The sequence below is a fragment of the Chaetura pelagica genome, unplaced genomic scaffold (genome assembly GCF_000747805.2).
Source record: "Chaetura pelagica isolate M959 unplaced genomic scaffold, ChaPel_1.0 scaffold453, whole genome shotgun sequence".
Lineage (NCBI taxonomy): Eukaryota > Metazoa > Chordata > Aves > Apodiformes > Apodidae > Chaetura > Chaetura pelagica.
Genome location: NW_009952879.1, coordinates 125,939 through 152,548, shown reverse-complemented (window position 1 = coordinate 152,548; position 26,610 = coordinate 125,939). Strand labels below are relative to the sequence as shown.

At 40.2% G+C, this 26,610-nt stretch overlaps 1 protein-coding gene across 2 annotated transcripts in view; it reads left to right on the top strand.

Moving 5' to 3' along the window:
- MAP2K5 (mitogen-activated protein kinase kinase 5) overlaps positions 1 to 26,610 on the top strand; it is a 127,025-nt gene that overhangs the window by 11,698 nt on the left and 88,717 nt on the right. For both annotated transcript variants that reach the window (XM_009995278.1, XM_009995277.1), the window contains exons 4-8: positions 3,118 to 3,187; positions 6,822 to 6,862; positions 7,583 to 7,650; positions 10,104 to 10,152; positions 15,085 to 15,149. In XM_009995278.1, coding sequence (XP_009993580.1) covers positions 3,118 to 3,187; positions 6,822 to 6,862; positions 7,583 to 7,650; positions 10,104 to 10,152; positions 15,085 to 15,149 — 293 coding nt within the window. The remainder of the gene's footprint in view (positions 1 to 3,117; positions 3,188 to 6,821; positions 6,863 to 7,582; positions 7,651 to 10,103; positions 10,153 to 15,084; positions 15,150 to 26,610) is intronic.

The following is a 26,610-nucleotide window of genomic DNA, read 5'->3' as shown; positions in this document are numbered from 1 at the left end:
TGGGATGTCTGTAAATGACTTCTTTCTGCTTCAGCAACTTCTCTGAACATTTTCGCTTCAGTTTAAAACTAGTTTTCCATTTGAGTGTTGCTTTGATGATTTCACTTTCTGACATCTTGTAGGTGTCATTTTGGGGTATGTTTATAAGAAAACAAATGTTCTTAGCCTACAGGAAAAGGAAATGAATCTTTTGTAATCTTGAAAAGTATACCAAGGAGGCAAAATAATAATATTTAATTATTTTGTGGCCTTCAACACATATTTAGAGGATTGAACAGCTGCTAAAATATTTCTAGGAATTTTGACATGTAGCAGTTTGCCTCCAGTTCTGCTAGTATTCTCCAGAACCAAAGGGAAGAATTTTCTTCCAGTTGAACAGCAACAACAAAAAAATACCCAAGAATACAGACTTATTCCTTGCAGGTATGACACTATAATTGGGGAAGATGTTTTGGATCATTCGTGACCTCTTATCTTTAGGTTCTTTCTGAATTTGACAGTAAGTGATTTCAGGCAGTTCTGGAATTAAGTTAGAATATGCAGAAATATCTCTGTATTATGCTTATGCAAATATTGTAGAATGGTAAATAAAATTCTATTTCTGTTGTATATTGCTGTTAATTAAAGGCAGAGGTTGAGCAGCAGTGGAGTTGCACTTTAGCTGTTGTCTTGTATCAGTATAAAAAGGCAGTAATTTTTTTGACAGCCACTGATTGGAAAGTTGCTTGCAGCTTTCAGAAAGCAAGGGGTACATGCTCTGGATCAATAACTGGCAAATTTTCCATTAAAAAGAATACCTGAACAATGTTCCAAATAGCCACTGGCATCTTAATTTTCCATGGAAACCTCAAATGCTCATGTGTGGAGGACAAGTCATTTTCAGACAATTTTTCCAGACTACTTGTTAACAGTTATTGCTGTCCCAAAAGGTTGACAGCTTACATGATTGATATTTCATTTACTTGTCATCACTGTTTGAGTAATGGAGAGGGCCATGTTTTTTTCTCTCTCTCCCCCTCAATTTTTATTTTTTTTTGGTAGGAAACAGTCTCATGTATGTTTATTTTAGTTTATTATTCTAGAGAGTATGTAATGTATATTTATACTGGGTGTATATATGTATGTCTTCAGGTCACAGAATGCCACTAGTAAAATGGTAATTAAAACTTTATTTTTCTTAAGCAGTTTTGGCCTCCAGTGGAGCAGGAGGTTCTTTCACAGCTCTGTGACTATTTGGTGTAGATGACACATTTTTGTGAAGGGACATAGGGGAGGATTTGGCATGTTAGTCATGACCCCCCTGATAGAAAGTAAGTCTGTGGGGTAGTCCTGGCTCCTGAAAAAACACTTGGTAATTTAAAAAAGAGTGGGGTTTTGTGGTGAGTAGCTTTGCTCTGTGTAAGCACAGTGAAAGCCTGTGACACACAGGTATTTCAGATGTGGACTTGTATGTTTGTACCCTGATATGAATGAAATGTCCTCCTCAAAAATCTTGTGAGGATTTAATGAGGGAAATGCTATTAGCAGCAGGTATTGTACTAGATGTACATGCAGGAGCTGGGGCTGGGTGACTCCTTCAGCCCTCACCAGTTTTCTTCATAACAGTTTTTTCACAAAAGGAAATATCTTCCTCTTTCTCAGCATGAATGTGAAAAAGCACTGAAAAACTTCTGCACATAAATTGACTTTGGTGTCCATCTGCTTACTATGGTTCACACGTTTAATCCCATTGTAAGAGGAAAGAGAAGTGGTTTGTAACATTAGGTAGTTAATAAACTTTTGTCTTTTTTAAGTTTGTAAGTGAAAAAAGGCTTGTGTTGTGGGAAACCACTGGTGTGAGGGAAATACATGTGTTGGATTCCATAGAGACTTAGGCTTGCTTTTTTTTTTTTTTTTTTTTTTTTTTTTTTTTTTTTTTTTTTTTTTTTTTTTTTTTTTTTTTTTGATTCCTGACATCCTTTCTTGCCAGTTTGAATAATAGCATCACAAAACACTGGTAACAGTGACATGCTGAAGTCTTAGACCACACTCGGCTGGTGCGAATTAGCATGAAAGTCAGTGGAGCTACACTGATTTATGCCATGAAGATCTGGCCACCAGCCAGCATGTTTGCTTCAAAGATGTTGGGTGATTGCAAGAGAAACGTGCTTTGTGATGAGCTCTCAGGGTTTAACACTGATGAGGGATGGGGGGTCACAGGCAGCAGGCTCGTGACAAGGTCTGGCTCTTGCCCCAGGATTGTCTGGTCGTAATGTTCACTGTCCTGTCCGGTCAGTGTTCACCTCTCCTCAGCAGCACAGGACAGTTGTGAAAGGCTGATAAAGGTTTTGATTTCTTTAACCTAAATGTTTGTTTCTTCCTTTAATTCCAGTCTTAATCCTCGTGCCACTTCTCTGACTTCATACCACTTCAGACACTTTCTGTCTTCCTAGGTCTTCTTGACATTCTCAGATCCTTTTGCGTTCCTTTTTGTGCATCCTTAGCCTTTCCTGTCAGACACTGCCCCCACAGATTCCTTCCTGGCAGTCCTGGTGGAGCCCAGGGTCTCCAGATGTCCACAGGGGCTTTCACTGGTTCACATAGCGCAGGAAGGGAGTACATGACGTGACATCCCCGCTTAGGTGGAATGTGGTCCCCACTGCCCTGATGCTTCAATGCTGCAAATTCTTGGATAGTTTCCAGGTTCTTTTCTCGCTTTGGAGTTTTCCTGATTGCACAGGTTTTGACTAGATTTACCGTTTTTCTTTGTTTCCACATTCCACTGGTTTTTCCCTGGCTTCTCCAGGTGTGGCAACTGCTGTGTTTGCTGTAAATGTTTCATTTGCTCACTCTTCTGAAGCATTCCCAGGTTGCAGGTGGGCCTGAAACTTGCTTAGCTGAGCCAAGAACAGATCCCTGTGCTGGAGTCTCTTCTGTGCTGAGCATCACAGCCCTTTGCTTATGATCCTCCTGCCACTTTATTGTGTGAGCCTTGCAAAAGGCAAGAAAGCATTCTAAAGGCTGATATCTACTATGTAAATTAAAAAATATATAAATGCATTGAATTAAACAATCCATAAGTGCTCTTGCTACTATTCATACATTACTGAGTAATCTCTTTCTTTAATCTCTTTGCAGTATTACTCCACTGTAATGGAACAGCAAGTAAATGGACAGTTAATAGAGCCTCTACAGATATATCCAAGAGGTAATGCTTAACAAATTCTAATCAACAATGATGATATCAGTAAACTGTTCCATCAACAGTTATGTTTTCTGGAGGTTTAAGTGCACATAGCATGATGTTTACCTCTTAATTTGGATAAAAGAATTCATTATTGGAGGGAGCGTAGTGAAAACTACATTTATTGCATATAAAACACCTAATTTACTGGAGTAAATTAGACTAACAAGATTCAGTTTGCATTGTACATATTTATGTACATTTAAAAAAACTCATTGGTGATGGTTCTGCATGTATTTAAACCAAAGCAGATGAATAACTTAAGGTTTGGGTTCTTATGAAAATTGGGTTTTGTTAAGATCTTTTAATATCATTAATCAGCCTAACAGACTTGGGGACTGTGGCTGTCATTGTGCATTTTGAGAATGGGAACATGTCACAGAAGCTCTATGTGTGACATATTTTATGTGAGGTTTGGGCACTTAGTGGTATGATCACTAGTACTATAATAGTTCTCCTGAACAGGGGAAGATGTAATCAATTATGTGGGCTGAGGCAATTAAAAAATAGGTCATCTACATCCTGAACAAAAAAAATCCGTAGGCAGCTAGTTAGGTTTTTGGGAATGCACCACTGTCTCTGAACTCAAATAATGATTAAAAAAAAGCCTTCATATGTTACATAATTCTGCTGCTTCATTCAGATGCTCTCACTAGCCAGGCTTTGAATCTCTGATTCTTAATTGATGAAACAGATAAGGTTTAAATTCTCCAAGTAAATCTCCCAGCAATAAATTAATTGAAATAATTAAAAATTAAACTCTGCTCATTTAACTGATATTATACAAATAATCATACTATGAGTTTCCCAATTAAACATTCTAGACTTCCATTACTTACAACTCTCTGAAGTTTGAATTGGGCAATTAACCAACAGCCTTCTCAAACACATGCTAATAAGGTCTCAAAAGGGGATGGGTTTCCTGGTAGTTTAGTACAGTTCCTATGGAAGAGACACTTGAATTCAAGGGGAATAAGGGGCTTTTTATAAATTTTTTTATGGCTCAGGCTAGCAGGGTGTGATTGAGAGGGGAGCCTTCCAGCTATAAGGGCTGCAGGATTCCAGAGCAATCAGCAGTTGAGGTGTGTTGTCATGAGAGGAGCACAAGGACAGCTACAGAGGGGGAAGCTGCATCCTGCCCCCTTGCCTCCCCCAAGCTGAGACCCGAGGGTCTCAGCCTTTCTCCTGAACCTCACTCTGTAGAAGGCCATTTCATTAGTGAGGAACACTCTGCCTAAGAACACTGACCTCCACTTGCAAGAAATAAAATGCCAGGCTTCCACGTGGCTTGGAGAAATGGATGTAGTGGATGATTCTGATAGGTGGGGAGCCCTTCTTGGAAACACAAGGCAATTAGATATAGTTCCACATAAGCAAACAGTTTGAGGAAGTTGTGGCAGGACCTGCTCAGTAGCTTGCATGCCTGAGTGTTTAAAGGATGTTTTACGGTTAAAAATCAGGTTTAACCTTCTAAATTCTTCTTATGGGTCATTCCTGAAGAACCAGCCAAATAGATTCCTGCTCCTGCTGCGTTCTCCTTTTGCTGTTTCCTTTCCGTCCAAGGATAATCTTTGGCTGGACAGATTCAGATTTCCTCTCCATGCTGCTGAGGACATGATCCCCATGTATTAACTCCAGATTTTCACCACTGGCTCAACTCTGCATCTTTCTACTGGGCTCTTCCTCACTTGTGGCTTGTCCCTTACTCTCAGTTGCTTCAGAGCTGAGTTGCTCTTTCATCTTTCCAAATCACCTCCTTAAAACATCTATTCTTTGTAGGTTACAGCTTGAAAGCTACCCTGCACTCCCTTTGTACCCAGACCACCTCCAAGTTCTGCTCCTGCTTTTCTGCAACATTGAACAAAATGCACTTTCCTGCATTTTTTTTCTGTCTTCTGGCATTTCAGGTTCTAGTTCTGCCTCTCTAATGAACATCCCAAATTTTGTTAGCACAAGCATTTTCTTTTGTGCCCTTTTGGCCGTGTCTCTCCATGTACTGCAGTTCAAAACCCCCTCAGTAACATGCAGCTTTTCTGCCTGTAATTTTAAGGTTCTCACTTTTTAAGAGCTTCCTTTGAAAACCCAGTTTTCCTTTGAGTCCTTTTCCCTTTTCTGCCTCTCTGACTACTCAGGAAGCCTCCCAGTTGCTGTCTCCAGTTGGCTTTCAAAATCTCCTGGCTTCCATAAAGCTTGCCAGTACTAAAAGTCCGTTTGCTGTCCTTCCTGTTACCTTGATCTGCTCTATTCATTTGATAATTTAGAGGTCTTGAAGGGGGAAAAATGGCATTTTGTCTATTTCTAAAAAAAATACCACTGCATTGTTGCTGTCTAGATAGTAAAAGCCAGAGTTCTTTTTTTATACTGAAAAGAAACTTCTGTAGGTAGATGTATAAACAAAAGTGTGTGTGTGTGTGTACACACACATCTCTGTATCCTGTCTTTTTTATATATATACTATCTGTGGAATGCAACTGAATATATCATCCAAATATGTATCAGAAAAAATACTCTTATTTTAATATCTTGTTAAAAATGTTGATTTCAATCCACTGAAAAAAATACGTTTGTATGTATTTTAGAATAGTTTATGGTTTTATGTGTTTGTTTTTTTTTTAAAGCCCACAGTATCATGCTATTTTTCTTCTTTAAGATGCACACAGTAATTTCTAATGTCATTTAAAGGCACATGGCCCTAACTGATGTGTTTAATAACTATCATCTGTGTCCTTCTGACTAATAAATAGTTCTGTTTCCTGATGTCAAAAATTGAAGTGAAACGCATGTGCATCAGAGAGAGAGAAAAATCAAATTCATCCCTCCTCAGACAATCAATCAAAAGTGACAGGCCCTTTAACATACAATTTGTAGGGCACTGGAGTTTTAAAATGGGACCTGTCTGTAGCATGTAGCTAGAAGCCTTTGTGGCTTTAACATTTGCCAAAAGCACATCCACCAAACGGGAGAACGAGGCAATACGGAGTTTGAGGGACCTTAGGAAAAAGCAGCACATCCCTTTGTGAACCCAGACATCATAATAAGATGCCACATTTTTATGTCTGTGTCCAAAGTGTGGCATTTTGGAGGGCATTTTCCCAGTATTTGGTTTCTTAAGACTCACTGCTGTTGCCCCTGACATGTTTTTTCCACATTTAAAACAAGCTGTCTGCAGTTGACAATATGACTAATTCATGATGTGTGGCAGCTGCTTCCTTAAGATACATCTTGCAAATATTTCTGTTAAATGCCAGAAAAAAATACAGCGTGTGAAAACATAGTGACATAAGATACTGATTTTAATTTGAATTACAAAAAGAATCTGATCATTTAAGCCAACAGTTCTCTTGATTCTGATGTGTTTTAAGCAGAAATTAGAATTTATATTACATGGTGTCAGAAAGCTCTTAGCATTTATAAATGCTCACTCCTGCAAGTTAAAAATCCTGGTTCATAATTCCCACTCTGGGTCTTGTGAGGCACTTTTCAATCATTTCTCTCTGCTAATTTTGGTGTCACCCTCATTTCTTTTTAAAAGATTCATTTTGAGCAAATTTGTAAATGGCCCTGATGTGTTCTACAATTTAGTCAATTACTGTTTCAGCCTGCAAGCCTCCTGGGAAACGGAACATACATGGCCTGAAGGTATGAATTTCAATAATTGTTTCAGTAAAGTTAGATGGATTTGTAATGCTGTGTTCCACTTATTGAAATGTCAAATAAAACTGCACTTTCCTGAGCTCTGACAAGCGATATTTTTTTAGGTGGGGTTGTTTTTTTTGTGAGGCTGGGGGAAGGATTCATCTGCTGGCTGCAATGTCTGTATACACAGTTTTATTAAAAATGAAATTGCCTTTCTTTTTGTTTTTAGCCTCTCTTAATAAGGTTCCTAAATGTTAATATTCAGTTTATCAACTGATGTCTGCAACTACTTCAAAGACTTTTAAAAAGCCACCTTATTAATTTGATTTTAGTACTTTGCCTAAGTGTGGAAGGCACTTATAGGTTGTTTGATTCATTCAGGTAGGCTATTGCTTCTGTCATCCTACCTGTTTTGAAATGCAGAAGACTCTGAATATATTAATGATTATTTAGCTTTTAAAATTAGAATAAATGGTGGTCATATAACCTTTTTTTTTCTATGTTATTTAACTTAGCATTTAAGATGTAAAGCTGATGTGTTGTAGTCCATGCATTGCATAGCCTGCTAACCTACATACAGGCGAGACCTCAACCATTGGCATGCCTAGCAACAAGCTAATTAACCTTCCTCCTGAAATGAGAAATTCATGGCAAATTACAGGTTAATTAGAATAGTGTCCTCTGAACACAAACGACTGATAAAGATCCTTTCCCTGCCTGCAGGTAAATACACGAGCAGGCTCTGCTAATAATAGCAGCTCAGCAGTGTCGGAGTCCCTTCCAAGCAATAGGTAAGAGTCAAGAATGGGAGCATGTGTTTGGTGTGGTTTTCTTTTATTAAAATAAAATGGAACCTTGTGTGTTGTGGTAGTTACCAACAGTGAGCTTGATGGGGAAGAAGTTTTCCAGTATGACTACTGAGCAAGTGGGAGTGGAGTGGGGTAGACAGAATTACCTTGATTCATAGATCTAGTTAGACTCATGCTGCTGGTTCTTCGGAAGAAGTATTTTCTGCCAAAAGAAATTAGTCTTTGCTGGGTGTTTCAGATGGCTTTGTTGAGGCTTTCGTTGCTTATCTCATTGTAGGATTCTTGGATTTAAAACTTGATACCCCATTCAGTAGGTTTATTATTGGGGGGGTAAGATTTTTGAAAAAGTGAAAAGCTTAGGGGCCGTGTTTCATACAGCTTCAGCAAAGTCCTGGAGGCCATCTCCCTTATCTTTCTTTTTAGGTTCTAGTCCTAACTTCAAAACCCATATTAAGATCTTAAAGTGCAAGAGAACTAATGCTCTTTTTTTCTAAAGATCTGTTTTTAAATACTGGAGCATAAACTCCCTTTTGTGATATGAACTGTTACAATAAGTAATTATACTCAAGACTGATGTTAAAACAAATAAACAAAGAACCCACAAAAAAAATCTTATGTATTAAAAGGAGATAAGAAAACTTTTGCTCCATCTTCCTAGTGTAAGAGCCTATTTGAAATGTGGGAATAGAAGACTCTGGAGATCCCCTTCAGCCTAAATTACTCTATTATTACAATAAGGACAGAATATTACATGTATCTGTGGATCAGCATTCTGCTTCCTTTTCTGAGAGCATTTTGGGCAAACAGAACCTGGTCAGAGATGAACATGCTGAAGGACACAGCTGTGCTGCATGGAGCAGGCCCAGCGGGTGCAAGGTTGGTGCCCCTTCTGGCAGCCCCTGCAGTGGTGGGACAATCCCAACACCTTGTTTTTGCCTGCTGGGAGTGATGTGGTTACTGGTTGGTGAGGAGGATGCCACCCCACGTGGTTGGCAGCAGTGGGTAGCCCCATTTGTGTACTACTAACACCAGTTTTGATTTTCCCTTCAGTGGCTTTGCTAACTGAAGAGGTAAGAAAGTCAATATCCTGGGTGAATCTCTTCTAGCCAAGTTGGCCCCCATCCCTTGGGGAAGATTTGCTTTGTATTGCAGTGGTGAAGATCCTTTCCAAGACTCTTGAGAGAAAATAAATCTCAATGTCTTTATGAACTGCAGTCCTCTCCCCAATCTATCATATCATTGATAAATAAAGCTGCTGACTGTTGTGCTGTGCCTCTCAGTACTGCCTGTACTTTGAGCTTGTTCTTAAAGTGCATTAAAAATGAGGCTTCTAGAAGATTCTTGTCACCTTATTTGGTGGTTAATTGCCGTTCCTTCTGCACTATGAGTTTTGTTTTTGAAGTAATTGAAAGTCTCTCTTTGTTTCATGTTCACAAATTGTTAGTCATGAAAGATGACAAGATCAACTTATGTTTCCTTGGAAAACTTAATTTTTCTTTAAAGTAGTCGTGGGAACAAGAGGCCTATTAAAGAACAAAGGCACAAAATATGAAATCTGTGTTTTCACTGTTCTTCTTAATAATGATCTGTGATCAAGACACGTGCACATGCCTTTCAAGAATATATTATTTTGTCTTTTTTTTTTTTTTTTAAACTTCAGTAATAAGAGCAGAATGTCTCTTTGAGATGAAGTTTTGCAGACATATTGCTGCCCAGGAAGTTTGCTGTGTTGAATGTACAAGGAACAAACAGAGTTTGTCAGGAAAGGAGATGAAGCAGTGTTTTGTGAGTGGGTGGAAGTAATTTGAAGCCATTAATAGTTGTATTTATAAAACTCACCAAGCTGATGGTTGTGGTTTGTTGAAGTTCTCTTACTAGAAAAAAATAATATGCCTCATTTTGCATAATGTGAGACTGCTGACACAGGAGGGGTTTCTCCTGGAAAAGCACAGGGACTGCACCAGCAAGTTGACCTGGAATGGATGGATGTGGCAGATTTATCGAAATTACTGGGGGATAATGCCTTGAGGGGTTTTAAAACAATAGGAGGCACCTGAAAACTAGATGTGAGCCTTATTTTCCTTTTGTTTTTTGAAACACCTGTGTGAAGGAATCTTTTTTTTTTTTTCTTCTTTGAACTGACAAACAATAGATTGTATCCTGAAGGGCAGTATAGTCAGATTATCTAAAAAAGCTAGTTTGTAGTGGTGAAAAAGGCATTAATTTTATTAAATGGTTATTGCTTTTCCACTTCTGCAGTCTGCAGTTTGGGGAGCAGCTCTACTGATCATCAGTCAGCATTGCTGAAGCTGAATCTGTTCAGAATATGTAAACATGAATTTAACCTTGTGGCTTCTTGTTTCTTATGGTTTCACTTAATTTTATAGAATGAAGTGGCACAGTCATTAAAAATAATTGCTTCTTCTTTTTTTCAGCTTAAAAAAGTCTTCTGCAGAGCTGAAGAAAATACTTGCAAATGGACAGGTAGGTACCCTGGGTTGAGTCTTGGCTACATGAACCTCTCAGTGCTACCTGATCCTGCAGTGACTGGCATCCCACAGACAGGGAGAGATGCTTACTTCCCACTTACTTGTAATGTGTTCCTTTAATATAGAACTGGAAGGACCATGAAAACCTTCATGATATGAATGAGTTATGTGTCCTGATTTACTTTGATTGGCATAGCAATTTGCTTCCCATTTCTCAAAATGTGCTAATCAGATTTAGCTCCAAATAGATTGAAGTACCTCACACATGTTGCGCTGCTGCCACAATTTCAGGGAAGAAAGTTAATCAATTTTGAATAACTAAGTCGACTGCTCAGTTAGAATGACCTTCGTATTTTTTAGGGCAGTAGACACTCAAATATTTAGCAGGTTCTTGCAAGGAACTTCTCTGTACTATTTGAAATCCCTGTAATATGGAGCTTCTTTTAAAAAACTCCCAAACATAAAACAAATGAAAAAACCCAAACAAAGTGGTGGAAAGCTGTCTTGTTACTTTCTCTCCCTGCTCCAGGCATTCAGATTCTGGCACCCAGAAGTGAAAGGTTTAATGTAACAATTGATGGACAAGTGTCCTGGCCAAACAGAGCAATCATTTCTTGCCCATCTGGAGCTGAGCACACGGGCAGGCTCGTGGTACCATAATGACATTAAATAGACATCGTTCCATTAAACTACCTTAAAAGAATCCCAGATTCTTCAGCAGCAACATAAATATGTTTTAATGTTTGTCATAGTGAAAGCCCTTTGATAGCCTCGGAGGCAGGCACCTGTCCATTGCCATCAAGCTTGCCTATTAGGCTCTATTGACTGAGACATCTGTGTCACTGCAAATAAAAGACTCTTATTGATTTTCTTAACTGCTGTTCACTTCCCCTCCATGTTTCGAAGGCTGAAATCTTAATTATCTCAGATGCGTATTCAGTGCCTTCACACAGTGACCTCTCCAAGCCTCATTGGCATTTCATGAATCAAGTAGTTGTAGTTGAGCATGTCAAGAAGATAAAGGCTGGTCTTCATGCTTGTCCTTCAGTATCACCTGTAACATTGTGCTCTAATAGATGAGAGTGGCCCTTGAAAACAGGAGTCGAGCAGCCCGGGATTGCAGCCTTGCCTGTTTGGCACTGAATCCTTTGAATACAGCTTGGAAGTGTATTTTTAAGCTGGCCAGGGTGCCTTTCCTGCAGCCATACTTTAATATTCACAGATTCCTACCAGGTGGATTTGTTAAGGCTTCAAAGTTACAGCCAAAAAACCACATTTCTCTGGGTAACTTTAAGTGAAATAAGTACCAGCAGGATGTTTCTCAACTTTGAAAATGAAGTTGATAATTACTCTAACATTACACATTTTTTTAAAAGTAGAATTCCCAAACAGTCTGTTTGCGATCAAGTCCATAAGCTGCATGTGGCATTTCATTTGTTCTACGTAATAGAAATTAGTGCTTTGTGTGCCCTGCAATAGATTGTTACAAATTTATTTCCTGTTTAGTAGAATTTTAGAAAGATAAACACGAATTCTTATTATGATATGAAAAAATGTTACTAAAACCCACTAAAAAGAAAGAGAAAATTAAAAAGAGCTTGTAATAATCCCTTTTATTCCTGTAGGAGTTGCACTGCTTTCTGTGGAGAGAAAATGCCCTTTGTTGTGCTGCACTGTGTTCTGCAAAATTTGGTCACAGATCCATAACTGGAAATAGGTTTCTAGTTGTAACTTTAGCTTTTCCTCCTTTTGGGGAATTATCACTGCTTAAATATGGGCTGGGTTATTATTTTTTATTATTTTTTGGCAGCTTATGCTTTTGGGCATTCATAATGATATTCCTCTAGTAGTTTCCATTTAGGTTTAATAAGGAATTCATATTAATCATTAACAGAAGGGGACATGATTCTTCAAGATAATCAAATATTGACAGGTTAGAAATAGCTTTCTGCCTAGGTTCATTGATATAGGTGATGTGATATAAATATTTATTTCTTTTCTGTCACTCAGAGTAAATGCCACCAATTGATTCAGCATTGATATAGTGTCAACAGTTCATAAGAAACATTTGACTGGCTTGTGTTTTCCGATTAGTCTCTGCTCTATAAAGTGGGATTTACTAAATCTCTTCAATTGTCTGCTCATAGAGTGTGACTGCTTTCTGAAACCATTATTGCTTCGATTCCTAAAGCAAAGGGATGGCTACAGGACTTTGCCTCTGTCAGGCCTCTACATATAAAATAAGGATTAATTGAGCATTTTGGTTTTAATGATTTACAAGAGATGGACACTGATTTTCTCCCAGACCAGCAGGTATAAGCAAGGGATGTTTTGTCTGCTGATCCGTAATTGAAGCCTGTTTGGCTTAATTCTGTTCATATTGGCATCCAATCAAACTTGGTTTTGCAGGTTTAATATTCCAGTCCTTGCTGTCGAGTTCATTGTTATGATGTTATCATTTTATGATTGAGAATCCAGTTTTCCTAGTAAAATAAATAAATCACCACATGTTTTTTGGCACCTTTATTTGAGCCAGTAAATCACACTTTATCTCTCTATCGGTGTCTGGCAGATCCTGACTCCACCCCACTCCTCCTCTTTCACCCTGGCTTTCTGGCTGCTCTTTGTGCATGGGGACAGGGATGGGTGCTGGGTTGGCAGTGGGTGCAGGCAATGCAGCATTGCAGGATGGAGCTGCTCCTCTCTCACCAGCTTTTATGGAATGGTGGGAAGAAAATCCTCGCCTTTTACCAGTTAACAAAAAGCAGGAGAAAAGATAATAATCTTTGGATCTCTTGTTCTGCTCCATTTGTTGCTTGTAATTTGGGTAACTACAAAAAAAAAATCTTCTTTCCCCCCCCCCAACTCCTAAGGAGTGTAGAGGCAAGTATGTTCATGGCTTTTTGGATTAATTTGGTTTTTCTTAAAGAGTTTTGCTTAGAAGAACAGGGCTGGGAATGTAGGAAAGAGATATTTGTTGTTACCTCAAAGACTGGAGGCTTAAAGTCCTCCAGCTTAGAAGAGCAGAACTCCTTAAACACAGTGAGTGCTTTCAATTAATGAGTACTGCAGTCTGAGAGCAATTATTTTTAGTTGCAAGAGATCCAGTGTAGATTCTTTACATGTTTTAAAACTCATTCATGAATTACTGTTTCTCATGGGATGTCTCTGTTTTTTTCCCCTCTTTCTCTGCATTTTGATGCAATAACCTTGATACTTCTTGGGCCATTTCATACCCTCTTAAGGGAACCTGGCCCAGCTTTAACTATAAATAGGTAAGAATGTAGAGGTAGCTTCTGCTTTGAGGGATTAGGAGCTTTATCAGAACTCAGATTTTAACCTCACTGGAAGAAAAGCATAGGGAAGTATTTCCTGCAAGAAGCAAGGATGATTTTTATTCAGGTAGTGAAAGAACACAAATTTTTAAGTTCATAATTTTTGTCCTTTAAAACATTATTTTAAATCAATTAGATACACCATTTTCTGTTGGTAAGACAGGCTGGGTATTGACTCTTAAGGGCGTTTCAGCTTGTTACCATCACTTACTTGTTCCAGCTGAAGCCAGGGGCAAAGTTCCTCTTATCTACCCTGATGTCATGGGAAAGTGGATGCTTAAACACGGGTTGAGAACCGGGCACATGTCCCTGCTGAATGTTAGAAGCCATTTCAGAAGGTGGATAAATACAGATAGCTTACAGTGAGCTCTGTGTGGTTCCCACCATGATGCTAGTGGGGCTTGAAACAGCTCATTTGAAGCTATCTCAGATGTGCTCTGATCACATCAGTGACAGCAGACCAGACTTAGCACCAAGGGGTTTTTCTGATACCTTTTAACACAGAAACATGACAGAGTCTTTAAGCAGCCATACCAGCTCCTGTGAAATATTTTGACTTGGTGTATCATCAAATAGGAATAGTTACTAGAAACTAGTACAAATAACTAACTAGTAACAAATTCCTAAGAAAATACCTTATAAAAATGGGATTTTCCCAAACATTTATTACTTAGACTGGTCAGGCAATGGAGGACACCTTTTTGGAATAGCAAGTGCACACAGCACAGAATTCACTCTCATTAAAATACTTAATTCCAAGTACGCATGTGCATTTCAAAATGCAGTGATTGTTTTTCTTAGTAGGTGGTTTAGGTGGAAGTTCAGTAAAACTGTGTTTGTCCAGGAGAAGGTTGAACTGTAGTTTTACATTGGAATTGCTCTTGTAAAACCCATGTCAGAAAGATCCCATGTTCCAGCATTTGCCATGTGCAGTGCTTGTATCAGGCTTCTGCTGGAATATCTGAGGATATCATCATGTATGGAGAGTTGTCTCAGTGAGCAGAAAGACTGAGGCGAATAATTAGTTGTGTATGTCAAGGCAAATTAATTTTATTGGGTAGCAGTTCAAGACTTTTTATTTTAGAATATTTCCTTTCTTTAAAAGGTATTTAAATGAAGCCCTGTGAAGCAGTCCTACTGACTGAACTGTCATTCAATTAGCATCAATTATGCTGAATCCAGAATAAATCCTAAACTTTTGTAGCTGTACTCAAGATGACAGTTTTCTGTTGGATTGTTTCCATTCACCTCCAACTTTGGCTTTGGTTATGTGCTGTTCTGGAGACCCTTTTCCTATCAGTATCTGTGACCTGACCCTCTTGAGCTATATTATATCATTCCATTTTGACACCTTTTATCAAACTTTAATGAAATGACCCAGGCAAACAAATTGTCATTAAACTTTCCATCACTTTGTCCCTTGGTATCGTCTTTTATAAATTGGACAGCAAATGTTGTATTGATCTTCTCGTTCTTGCAGCTGAACTTGAAATGACCCAGACTGCTTGTTGTTTATGGCCTAGAGTTGCTTTTCCTTGACATTTCCATCCACAGCATGACATCTCTTTTGTTTTTCTTTCTTTCTTGTGGAGATGAATGAACAAGACATACGGTATCGAGACATCCTCGGTCATGGCAATGGAGGCACAGTCTACAAGTGAGTGTTGAATTTCACTTACAATTTTTGAAAAGAAAATTTAACAGCACTTTTTTTTGTTTTGTTTTTGTGGGGTTTTTTTACCCTTCCTGTTTGTATTGAGATGCAGTTGGGCTGTTGTTGCTGCTGTGCAGAAAAGATGATAAAAGGAATTCTTAATATCAACTTTTTGAGAGTTGTCTTTACATATTTACAAGGTGTCTGCTCTCGGGTGCCGTGAGGGCTGGTGCATTTTTATTATCTTTTTAATACTTAGCATTGAATCCCTCCTGGGTAACAAGTTAATGGTTCACAAGTGGAACTTGCAATGTCCTGAAGCATAATGAGTTGCTGTCAGTATTTGCAATGCCATTATTCTTGCTGGCTGACCACACCCTCTGCTAGCCCAGGACTGGGAATGACACCAGTGGGATGTGGTGACACCATTTCTCTGCCTTTCTCTAGCAATTCAAAATCAGGAAATACCCCTCTCACTGGTGCAGTGACTGTCCTCCTTTACAAGCAGCTTCACACACAGGCTGATGAATATATTAAATGAAAAACTCCCCCAAATTTTGGTAGTGAAGCTTATACCCTGCAGCCAGTATTAATTTTAATATTGTAAAGATTATAATAGCAGAGATATGGTTTTCTCGACAGGAAAGTCTTTCTCATGCATAGTGCAAAGTTTAAACTACATAATGTAATATCTGGTACTTAATAGTCTGCAGTGGTGTATGAAAAATATTCCACTAGGAATTAAGAAATCCATACTTTGTAAGAAAGCCCTGAGGGAGTAATAAAGGTTTCCTCCAGAGAGCTATTTACCATATACAGTAACCCAGCATCCCATTATGATTTTGTTTATACCTTAGACATTTTAACTTTTATATTAACATTTTTTTTAATGTTTTAAAAGCTACGGTGCATTTAGTTTAGTTTCTAATTGGCTGCCAACGTTGCAAAATTACTCTCCTTGCAGCAGGTGGAATGAAAATGGACTTCCAAAACCTTAAAGGAACAAATCCAGTCTTTGAGTGGACTCTTCAGGAATTGGGTTAGCCTTGGAGATGGAAAGTAGCCCAGAAATATCATTGATGTTCTCTTGTAGAAAGATATTCCTAGACCAAGGAGCATGCAGAAAACTGTGTTGCTTTCTTACTTCATACTAAAAAAGGTTTGAAAGAGTGTTGAACTTTACAGCTCAGCCAGTGACTTGGGGATGTTTCCTGATTTAGAGCAGATTGCTTCCCTTCCCCATGTGCTGATGGGAGCTCCAGGAGTGGATGTAGTTGGGAGAAGCGTTGCAAAGGAAGACCATGTGCTTTGATTGCTGTGGAAGGCACTTCAGGCACAGTTAGGGACAAGGAATGTCCCACAGAGTGAGGCAGCCCACGTGTGTCATTGTTACCCCCTTCTGAGTAATTTTCTTTAGACAAGGAACTGAAATAGGGAGCCAGGTATGTGAGATCATGAGCAGCATAGGCATGGCCTTGCCAGGTTGTACCAACAGTCTCTACCCATCATCCAGTGTCTAATAGTGGCCAAAGGCAAACAAATGGAAACTGAGGCAAGTGAGTATGTGCTTCATTGATCTTTCTGCACGAGGATCTGCTGGGCTTTTATGTCTGTCAGCTTGTGTCTGCCCTTCTCACAGCTCCATTCTGCTTTTGCTGCACGTGTGTAGATCCTATAATGATCCAGTGTTTCTGGGTGCAGAAGGCAGCATAAAAATGTCTCAGTATTTTATAATGTTGCCATGTGCAAAGCATGTATTCCATGTTTTTTAACATTCATGTGGGAAATTGGATAAATTGCTGTATAAAACCAAACTTGCAGCTTTAGATTTCTTTTTGTGTTTCTGAAGGGTTGCATAGCTTTGTGCCTACTTCATGTTCAATATTTTTACAAAAATGTTTTTCCCTGGTGATGACTGCTGCTTTAGGAAGAGTCTGCAGGGGTGATGGAGGAACAGAGATGTGAACATTTAAGGTACAGAGGATAATGACACAGGAGGGAATACAGAAAACTTGTGGCACTTCTGTGTTGACTTGGTGCAGTGTGTGAGCTGGTGCTGTCATCTGCCTTGTAAAGTGGTTGGGTGTTCCTGCATTGGGGAAAGTAAAGAAATGTACCTGTAGAAACATCAGCCACCTTTCTGCATCAGGGAAATATTTCTGCTCCTCTCTTTCCTTTTTATTGAGTTCATGTTTTAAATTGGCATTTGCAGTGACTTGACAGGGTTTTCTCTAGTGCAATTGTCATTCTGCACTGCTCCAGGGACTGTGCATTTCTATGCATGCATGTTTCTCACATTCCTCAAGTTTTACTTCGTTTGCAATGCAAAAAGATATAAATAGGAAATAGGGTTTTCTCCCAAAACTGGCTTCTAAGCTTTGTGTTCCTCTCAGATCTTCCCAAATTTGTTTCTGGGGATTACAGAGTGGTATCAGGTCAGTGTTTCACCCCTGAAGAGCTGCAGGTTGCTGCAGGGAGCTGGCATTCCAATGCAGGGGGATGTGCCTTGGACAAAGCACAGGCAGAGATTCCTGCCTTGGAACAACCAGCACCATCAGAACACGGAGCCTTTTCTCCCTCACCAAAGGAGCATCTGTGCTACAGAAGCCAATAAGAAATTGCAAAATGGAATACTTACAGGTAGCTGGATTGCACTAGTCATAGATAGGAGCCCACGTCTATTTTATTCCAGTAAATCAATGAACATTTGTCAAATAAAATTAATTGCAAACATTTGGCTGTTTTCCTCTTGCAGCATTCCGTGCTGTCGGTTTGTCTCAGAAGAGACTCTGTGTGGTATTGATCTGAATCTAAAGAGAAAGCTTGTCTAACTGGTATCTTTTTTTCTTTCCCCCCCTTTCTTTCTTCCTTTCTATCTCTTTATACTAAGTCATATCCATTATGGCAATGATGTATTATCAGCATTCAGCAAACAAGATAGCGTGTCGCAGGTCGCTGAGCAAAAATTTTCAGCCTCTCTTTCCACGTGAATTAACCACTATTGAAATAGTTTATTGAGATTGAAGTATTGATCACTTTTCATGCTAACCTTGGCTTAAGGGAGAAGAGGGGAGGTGGTTTTGTTCTCGTTGGAAGACGCTATGTTTAGTTAGAAAATGTATTTCATTTATTTGGGTGCTTTACAGCTGCAGCTGTTTTATTGCTTGGAGAAGAGGTATCTTAGCTTTATTTTTATGACAGTATAATTATACTTTAGAAATACACTTGATTACTGTGTGTAGCAAAATTGTTCCAGTATATTGGCTTGGCCAGTATTGCTATACAAACAACTTTTCAGTCAATTGAGTCTGGTAAAAAATCAATAGTTTATAGCAATATTTCTAGTGAGAACTTGCTGAATCTAAATGTTTTTCCTGCTTTAAGAAGAAGGGATTTTTATAGTAGTTTGATTTCCTATTTTTCCCCTACCTTTTGGTACACTATTGTCTTAATTAAGGAATGATAAGAATTACAGAGTTAGGTAGGGCAAAGCCAGGTAATTATTCTTTTTTATTGCGTCTATTTTCAAAAATATGGGAGAACAGATGAATAATCCCCAAAGCATCTTTGACTGTAGGAGCAATCAGAAAGCAAGAATTCTTCCCACTGGTGCCCAGCGTGCCCTGTCTTGAGGGCAGCTTGTCAGGAAAGTGATGAAATCTGCTGTAACACAGACCAAAAGCACCCAACTACCTTTCTCTTCTGTTTGCCAGTTGTTGTAGGTAATCGACACCATTAACAGGGATCTCTGCTTTCTGTGGAAAGTATTGCAAGTCCAATTCTATGAATTTTTTGAAACATAGAAGCATTATTTTGTGGAAATTTGCACCTTTCCTGACAAGAGGCCCCCAGGACTCTTGCCCTGGTCGATGTACGACCTTCCAGCTCTGCAACACACTTCCTAATTTTGTATCATCTGGTTTATAGTAGCTGGTAGGATGCACAATTTGGGCTGCCTCACAGCAGAAGGAAACATTTCTATACCACTGCATCTATTGTATTTACTGAAATTGCTTTTTTGGAAAAATTAATTCCCTGATAAGTCCAGGAGACATTTAGAGTGTGTGCTTATGTGCTGTGTCGTTTAGCTCCGTCACTGGCTGCAGAGCTCTGAGAGGCTGTTTGGAAAGATTGCTCCTTTTTACTTCAGTCAAAGAAGGTTAACATTAGAGTTTGTAATGGGGATATATACACTCTGCCAGCCAGTAGCTACATTCAATTATTTAGAACTAAAATCCTTAGTTGTGTGTATTTTGAGCCTCAGTATTACAAAATAGAGGTAGTTATCTCTGGCAAATAGTTACTCTGTGAAGTCTCTCTCTACTTCCTTCCTTTACATACAAGCAAAAGGAATATTTGTCTCTAATTTCCTGTTTTCTAGTCTTTGCTTTGCAATTGTAGCTCATGAGAAACGAGATGTTGAAGGAACTCAGGAGGATGTTACAGCCTGCTGTGTGCCTGGGATTTCTTTACAATGTATTTTGTGTACGGTTGGTAAAATCTTTGGGTTTGGTTTGAGGAGTCTTTGGCAGCAGGGAGCTGTACAGTTCTATTCCAAAATAAACATGAAGCCCCAATGATGCTGTAATTAATTTGTGAGGTTACCTAGGAGCTGGGAGAGAGGGAGGAAACGGGAGAAGCAGTTATCATCTGAGCAAAATGCTGCCGAACCAGACGGCTTCACTTTAAGTTGAGTAATTGGGAGAGACGTGGCTGTTGATGATGTACCCTCCAGAAGAGCTGGATAGCTTTGGAAAACAGGGATAAATGTGGAAGCTTAATTTGTTTGAGCAATTTACTTCAGCAATTCTGCTGTTCTGTTGAGCTGTACGTTCCAGCATATGCCTGTTTCTGTGTTCCCTATCTCCAGCCACCTTGGGGTGCCCCATTAGCACGTTGAACGTAGCGCCTGGTGAGACAGCTGGGAAGTTGCTGCCTCTTGCAAGACAGACTGCAAACAGCGCCTTTGTAACATCAGCAGGGAAAAGTATTGTCAGTTCTGGAAGGAGGAAGCTGGAGGAGATTTTACTGTAACTGAGGGTAAGGGATGTGGAGGCGGTGTAGCTCAGTTTTCTGGAATGGTAATGGAATAGCTGGAGTTTTGAGCTTTGGCTTGGCAATGTTTGCTCTTCTTGGGTTGTCCTATGGCTCCTAATGCAGGATGCTGGTGCTGTCATGAAGGAGCTCCCTCAAGAGGGTCTCTGCAATCCCAGTTTGTTCTTCAAAAGTGGTAACTGTCTCTCACCTCAGACATTTCGGAAAGCCAGTGTAATTGTTGCTGTCCTCTCTTCATGCTGTTTTTCCATATGAATACAATAACAATAATTTCTCCCTCTTTAAAATACTTTCAATCACAGATTATTTTGGCCCTTTTGCAAATGAAGCAAGTGTCATCCTCTGCACGTGGCAGAGGGCGAAGGGAGACAGAGAGGGAAATGCTTTTCCCAAGGGGGTGGAGCAGCAACAGCAGCAGGAGCTGAGTCCATCCCCGCAGGTTCCTGCTGCTCAACCCAAGCAGCTTTATTGGGGTTGTACCTCTCAGAGGATGTTGTCACTGTGTTTTATACGTGGTGTTTTTCCCAGCCTGGAGCTCAATGCAGCTCTGAAAAAAGAGCAAGTATAGGCAGGTTCAGTGTTTCTTTGGCATTAAAACAAGTCTGTGGCCACGTCAAGTCTGAAGATCCCATCTCCCTCTGTTCTTGAGTTGCAATCGTGGAGGCGTTTTTCCTTCATTTCCTTTCCCAGACTACATTAGTTTTCTATTTCTCTTGTTTCATTTTTAGTCACACTGAAAAGCATTGGAACAATAATAGCTGCACTAAGTGAGAAATACCCCACCAAATTTCTGCATGTTACCAGCACAGTTTAAACAAGACTGACCAGTGATTGCTGTTCACTTGTTTCTTCTGACCCCGGCTATCACTCGCCTGCCTCATAAAATCTGTTATGCACAAAAGTGCATAAAATGAAGATAAAGTACCTCCTTCAAGTCTGACAAAAACCATTTCTTTGCAGAATGGTAGCTGCAGTGCAAGTAAATAAATGAATGGACAGCAATCACAGCCTAGTTGATGAAACTGTTCAATTAAAGCACAGGCATTTACATGGTGTAATTTCCCTAAATTGCCAATGAGCCCCTTTAGACACAACCAGTGTTCAAATTGATTTCAGCATTGATTTTGGCTGAAGCTGATAAATTTCTGCTTGTTAGTTAAAGTAATTTTGCAGAAGACTTTGTACTGCAGTATTGAAGTGTTCATTTAGCTGATGGTTAAAAGAGGAGTTATTTACAGAGGCTTCTACTGTTGTTCTGAGATGGGACAATTCCCCGGTCATCTTTTTACTTTTAATTTTTAAGCTTCAGTATACAATCAATAGGTTATTGAAACTGATTAAAATGTATCCAGCCAGCTGCCTATGGCTGTTTAATTAGAAACTGGATGATTCTTAAATTAAAGTTGTTTTGTTTGCATGGTATGCCCATGGCTTGGAAGATTAAGCAAATAGTAATTCTGGACATTTGAGTTTGTTGTTACCACTGTATGAGGTGGTGTGTGAGCATCACATCTCACCCTGACATGGACAGTATCATCTGTTTCTTCCCTACAAATAACACTCCCTGGAGTAGAGAATTGGTGGAATTTGCCAGAGCCAAACTATGGCAAGCTTAGGAGCTCTGACTGTTCCTTGACACAGCATACTTGTTTATTCCTTGAAATGCTAGAAGTACAAGCGGAGCAGTGAAAAAAATGTGTTGCTCATCACAATAGTGTCTCAGTGCAACCCAGCAGTGTGACTGTAACTAACCTCACAGTGTTTGTGCGCTCAGCCTGCTCTCAAAGAAGAGCAAGCTTTCTGCTTGAAACTCAACCATGATTAGAAGAAAATGCTCCTTCAGCTATTGCTGTAAATAATGAGAAAACTTTTGCTTCTTGGCACAGTTTTTTCTGCCGCTGGTCATTACTGAACTAATGAGAAAACTTTTGCTTCTTGGCACAGTTCTGTTTTCTGCCGCTGGTCATTACTGAATATCCTTAACAGTTGTTACTCTGTGAGTGTCCCGAACACAGTTTGATCGTGCAGAAAACCCAGCTTTAGGTCTCCTTATGGAGGGGTTGTAACATCTAAACTGCCATCACCATCAGATGTGACTGACGTTTTGGCTCACTCTCTTGCTTCAAATTTCTTCCAAAAACTGTGATGGGCTCACTTTGCACTGGCAGGCGTAACGCCCTGTCTGTGTCAGTCTGAGCTTATGATTGCTCTGCTGTCTCTTGTCCTTTCAGCTAGTTTAAAGCCCACAGCTGAAATACATAAGTGCATCTGATCAGGGTAGGTCCTGTGGCAGTGGGTGACCTGATGTTGGAGATGGTGGCACCACAACCTCCTCAAGCAGTGTCAAGGTGAAGCTGCCTCCGTCTCCCATCCTTGCTGTGTGTACAGGTCATCCTAAGGAACAGGGACTGGATGGCAATGGGGTGGGTGCAAAGAGGAAAACTTGCAATCCAGTTTTGGAAGGATGGCCCTGTATGTCTGACTGTGGTGGAGAAGGAAGACTGGTAGAAGTGGTAACAGATGGAAGTAGTGGCAGGTTACAGCATAGAAGAGGTGAGGGATTTGTTCTGCTGTGCTTAGGCTTGGATGCCAAAACTGCATCTTTCCCACAGAGATGGGTTAAGTGAGTCACTTTGCTGTTCTGCATTGTGTTTATGCAGCTGCCAGTGCTAGTTTTGCTCTTTTGAAAAGTTTAAAATTTAGGTACAAGTATTTTTTGTTTGTTTTCTAGTTTAACAACAAATCATTTTGCAGTCAGTACTCAAGCATCTGTAATGGGATTTTAGATGGAGGGGAGGTTGGCGTAGATGGCTGTTTGAACTAGCACAGTCTCCATAAAAGCTCCTTTTTACAACTGCTGTGCACTTTGGATTTCCTGTTTTAACAGCCAGAGTCAGGCTAATGTGTTTGTCTATTGCAGAAGGCAACAACTGTCAAAGTGTTTATTTCCTAGAAACAATTTGAATCTGTTTCTTTAGATGGCCATCTGAGTACGTGACAGTACTATCAGACTGCCAGACTCTGACCAGGAGCATGAGAGACAGTGGCAGTTACTAGGAAAAAAGAGGGGGAAAAAAGGAAAAAATTAACAGTAAACCAGATCTGTGGGTGATTTGCTGCATATAGTTTGCAGCTGGTGACTGGCGTGTCATTCTGCAATGCAAAACACTTAGAGAATTGGGTTCATCTTGCACGACACTGACACTAGTCATTTTGCTCTGGGTTATTTCTCATAGGGCAGGAAAATGTTCAGTTTGACTTCATCCAGTGCCCTGATGTCTGAAGGTGCTGCTGGCTGCAAATGTAGCTTTTTGTGGTAGCTTTTTAACTCTGATCATAAAACAAGGGCTTTGATGCTTATGTTCATTTCTGTTAGGAAGTACCTGCCTTGGTTGCAGAGACCTTTTGTGTGCCCCAAGCAAGGAGGTTGTCTGGAGGACTTCCTCTGCAGTTCCTTGGTGCAGTGTCAGGGGTGAGCTGGTGCAGATACGGGCAAACAGGACACCACTGGCCGTTCTTTTTGGGTGGGATTGTGTCTTGATGTGGTTAACAAATGTCTATGATGAATATGTACCAAGGTGCGAAGCAGAAGGAAACGTATCTGGGATGGGAAATACCTTCTTTGGTTTTTTACTTTGTGGCCTCATGTTACCACTTGGAAAGTTCAGACTGGGCATTAGGAGAAACTTCTTCACAAGTAAGATGATGCAGCACTGGAACAGGGGCATGAGAGAAGCAGGAAATCTCCATCCTTGGGGCTCTCAGCAGAGAGCTGGACAAAGCTATGGCTGAGCTCATCCCCTGCTGCAGTCTCACTTCAAGAAGGCTAGTTTAGACGGTGTATGGAGGTCCCTTTCAGCCACCCTTGCATCTACTAAAAGCTTTGTTTAGCAGAGTGACAAGCTGACGCTTTCTGTGAGCCAGCAGAGCTGCAGCAGATCTGAGTTTGTGGCATCAACCTTAAGTTTCCCTGGTGCCTGGATGCGAGGGGAGCGTTGCATCCCGCGCCCTGCAGCACAGCACGGACGTGACGGCACCGCCCGTACATCATTTTGTCACATTTGCTGATGTTAGTTATATTTCTAGGAAGGGAAGGGACTGACTCATTGGCATAGCAGACAGGTCATGGCTTTCCCTTGAATCATTTGGTCTTGCCAAGGAATATCTTATTGATTAGAAATTGTTTCCCTGGCTGTTGGGAGAAATAGAGAAATATATCCTGGTGGCCAGAGTGAGCAGATGGGAAGCAGGATCTGGGTGGTGGGCTGCTGCAGGCTGCCTCTGTGCTTTCTTGTGTGAGCACAAGCAGCATGATACAATAATTTTAATCAATTTTGCTACTAGGAAGAGGCTGCATTTATTTTGGGTTTTTGGATACTATCAAACCTGGTTTGTAGTCAAAAGTTAGTGTACGTGTTAGGAAAAGCTGTTTGAAAAAAGGATCTTTGCATACTGAGTCTGTGCTTCTGAGGTGACCATCCGTAAGTGACTCGTGTGGGCAAATGCTTTACAATTAAAAAGGAGAAAACAAATTGAAAATTGCTGTTTCTCTTGAGCGCCTGCATGTTAAAACCTGAAGTTAATCTTTTTCTTGCCCTGGAAGAAATCCTACCTCAGTCACAGCAGGTGATGCAGCTTCCCACTGGGCTTTTAGGTAAAACTTCTCACCATTCACACACTGGAATTGTTAGTCTAAGAAAGTTGAAAGAGGGAAAATTTTTTATTTATACATCTAAGCCATTTAATAAGGAGCTTGTGCATGTTCTGTTTGGTTGGTTTTGTTTGTTTTACTTTTAAACTGAGTAGAAACTCACTGTATTCAGTGTATGACATTTTTAGCATTAAATATTAGGATGGGCTGTGGTTTATTTTATAAAAAGGTTTGGGCCAGAGTGTTTTGCATTTCTCCTCTGGTTTTCTTTGCAGTAGACTCCAGGAAGAACAAAGCAGGCAATATGAAATTCAGCTGCCCTTTTTTTATTCCTTATTTTTATTTTTAAAACAGAAAGCAGCAGCTTCTGACACTTCCGTTTTTTGATTTGCTTTCCTGTAGAACCACTTCTTCTGCACAGGGGGGAGTGATGCTGTGGAGTTGGCAGTTCCCCCAAGCCCTATTCTAGTTTTCCATGATATTGATTTTTCTTTTCTGGAACACGAGGGATGTGCACGCCCTACTCTGCAGTCCAGCAGAAGTTTTTCCTGCTTGGCTGGAGGGCTTGGTTCAAGCAGCCTGCACACTTGCTCACAGCCTCCTTCTTACTCCCTAAAATACCCCAGGCTTTGCCACAGAGCTGGGCAAGCTGCCTGGGCAGCCCCCTGAGGGGCACTCTGCATTTTCAGAGCAGAGGAGACAAAGTTACGCTGAAGGACTCGGCTCACGTGGGTCCCTTAAGGGCTTTAACATCTAGGGATATGCTTAATAGTAAAGGTTAATAAAATATTTGACACAACTGTGCCAGTCTTTCTTAGAAGTTGTTCATTGCAATGGATGTTCGGGGCTCAGAAGAACAAACTCCAGTGGGAATGTGAAGGAAGAGATTTACACTTCTTTTCCCTGGTGGGAACATTTCAAAGCAGGGGGAGGCTGGAGTCTGCCTGTCCTTTCCCTGTGCTCCTTGCTCTGCATTCCCTGCCAGGTGTGTTCAGGAGACCTTCCCAGAGGAGGGGTCAGCTGCATCCTCCATCTCATGGCAGCACAGTGTGCCAGGGCAGGGGGTAGGAAGGCCCAACAAAAGAAAAAAGAGAAGAAAAATGAACTTGTTTTCACAGGGCTGGCTTCTGCAAGGAGTGAGATTTTGCAAACATCGGAACAGCATTTCTCTTGAATATTTTGCATTTCAGTGCATTTAATTTCTGCTCTTTACATTTGTCTGTAAGCTCAGCAGCTGTTTAGCAACTGTTCTCACTTGTCTTTACTGTTAGGCACTGCTCAAATGCATTCCTAGCACAAGGAGTTGTCATAGCTCTTTATTAGGCAACGTTGTTTGCCTCATTCTGGAAGATTTTTAGGTTTGTGCTCACTGGGATGTGCCTTGTGGTGAGGGACCTTCTGCATTTTGCTGCTTTGCTTCATCCAGTGAATGGTTCTACCATGATGAGTTTGTTCACCTATGTTTAGAGGTCACACTGAAATCAGAGTTGACCCTTGAGATGAGACTTCACGAAACTTGTAGAGTATAAATATGGGTTTAATCTCCTTGCAGACACCCACAGACTTACTGACAGGTGCAGTATGCACAAAAACCGGCTTCCTCATGCTGTGCCCGTTGTTCTCTGGGGTTTTTTTAGTGCGTCCTTCTGAAGCTGCACAAAAGTACTACATTTTCAGGCCTTATCTGTGCTGACTGTAACCAAAATGATCAATTCCAACTTACAGTTCTACATAATATCTAACAAAACCGTTTTCCCT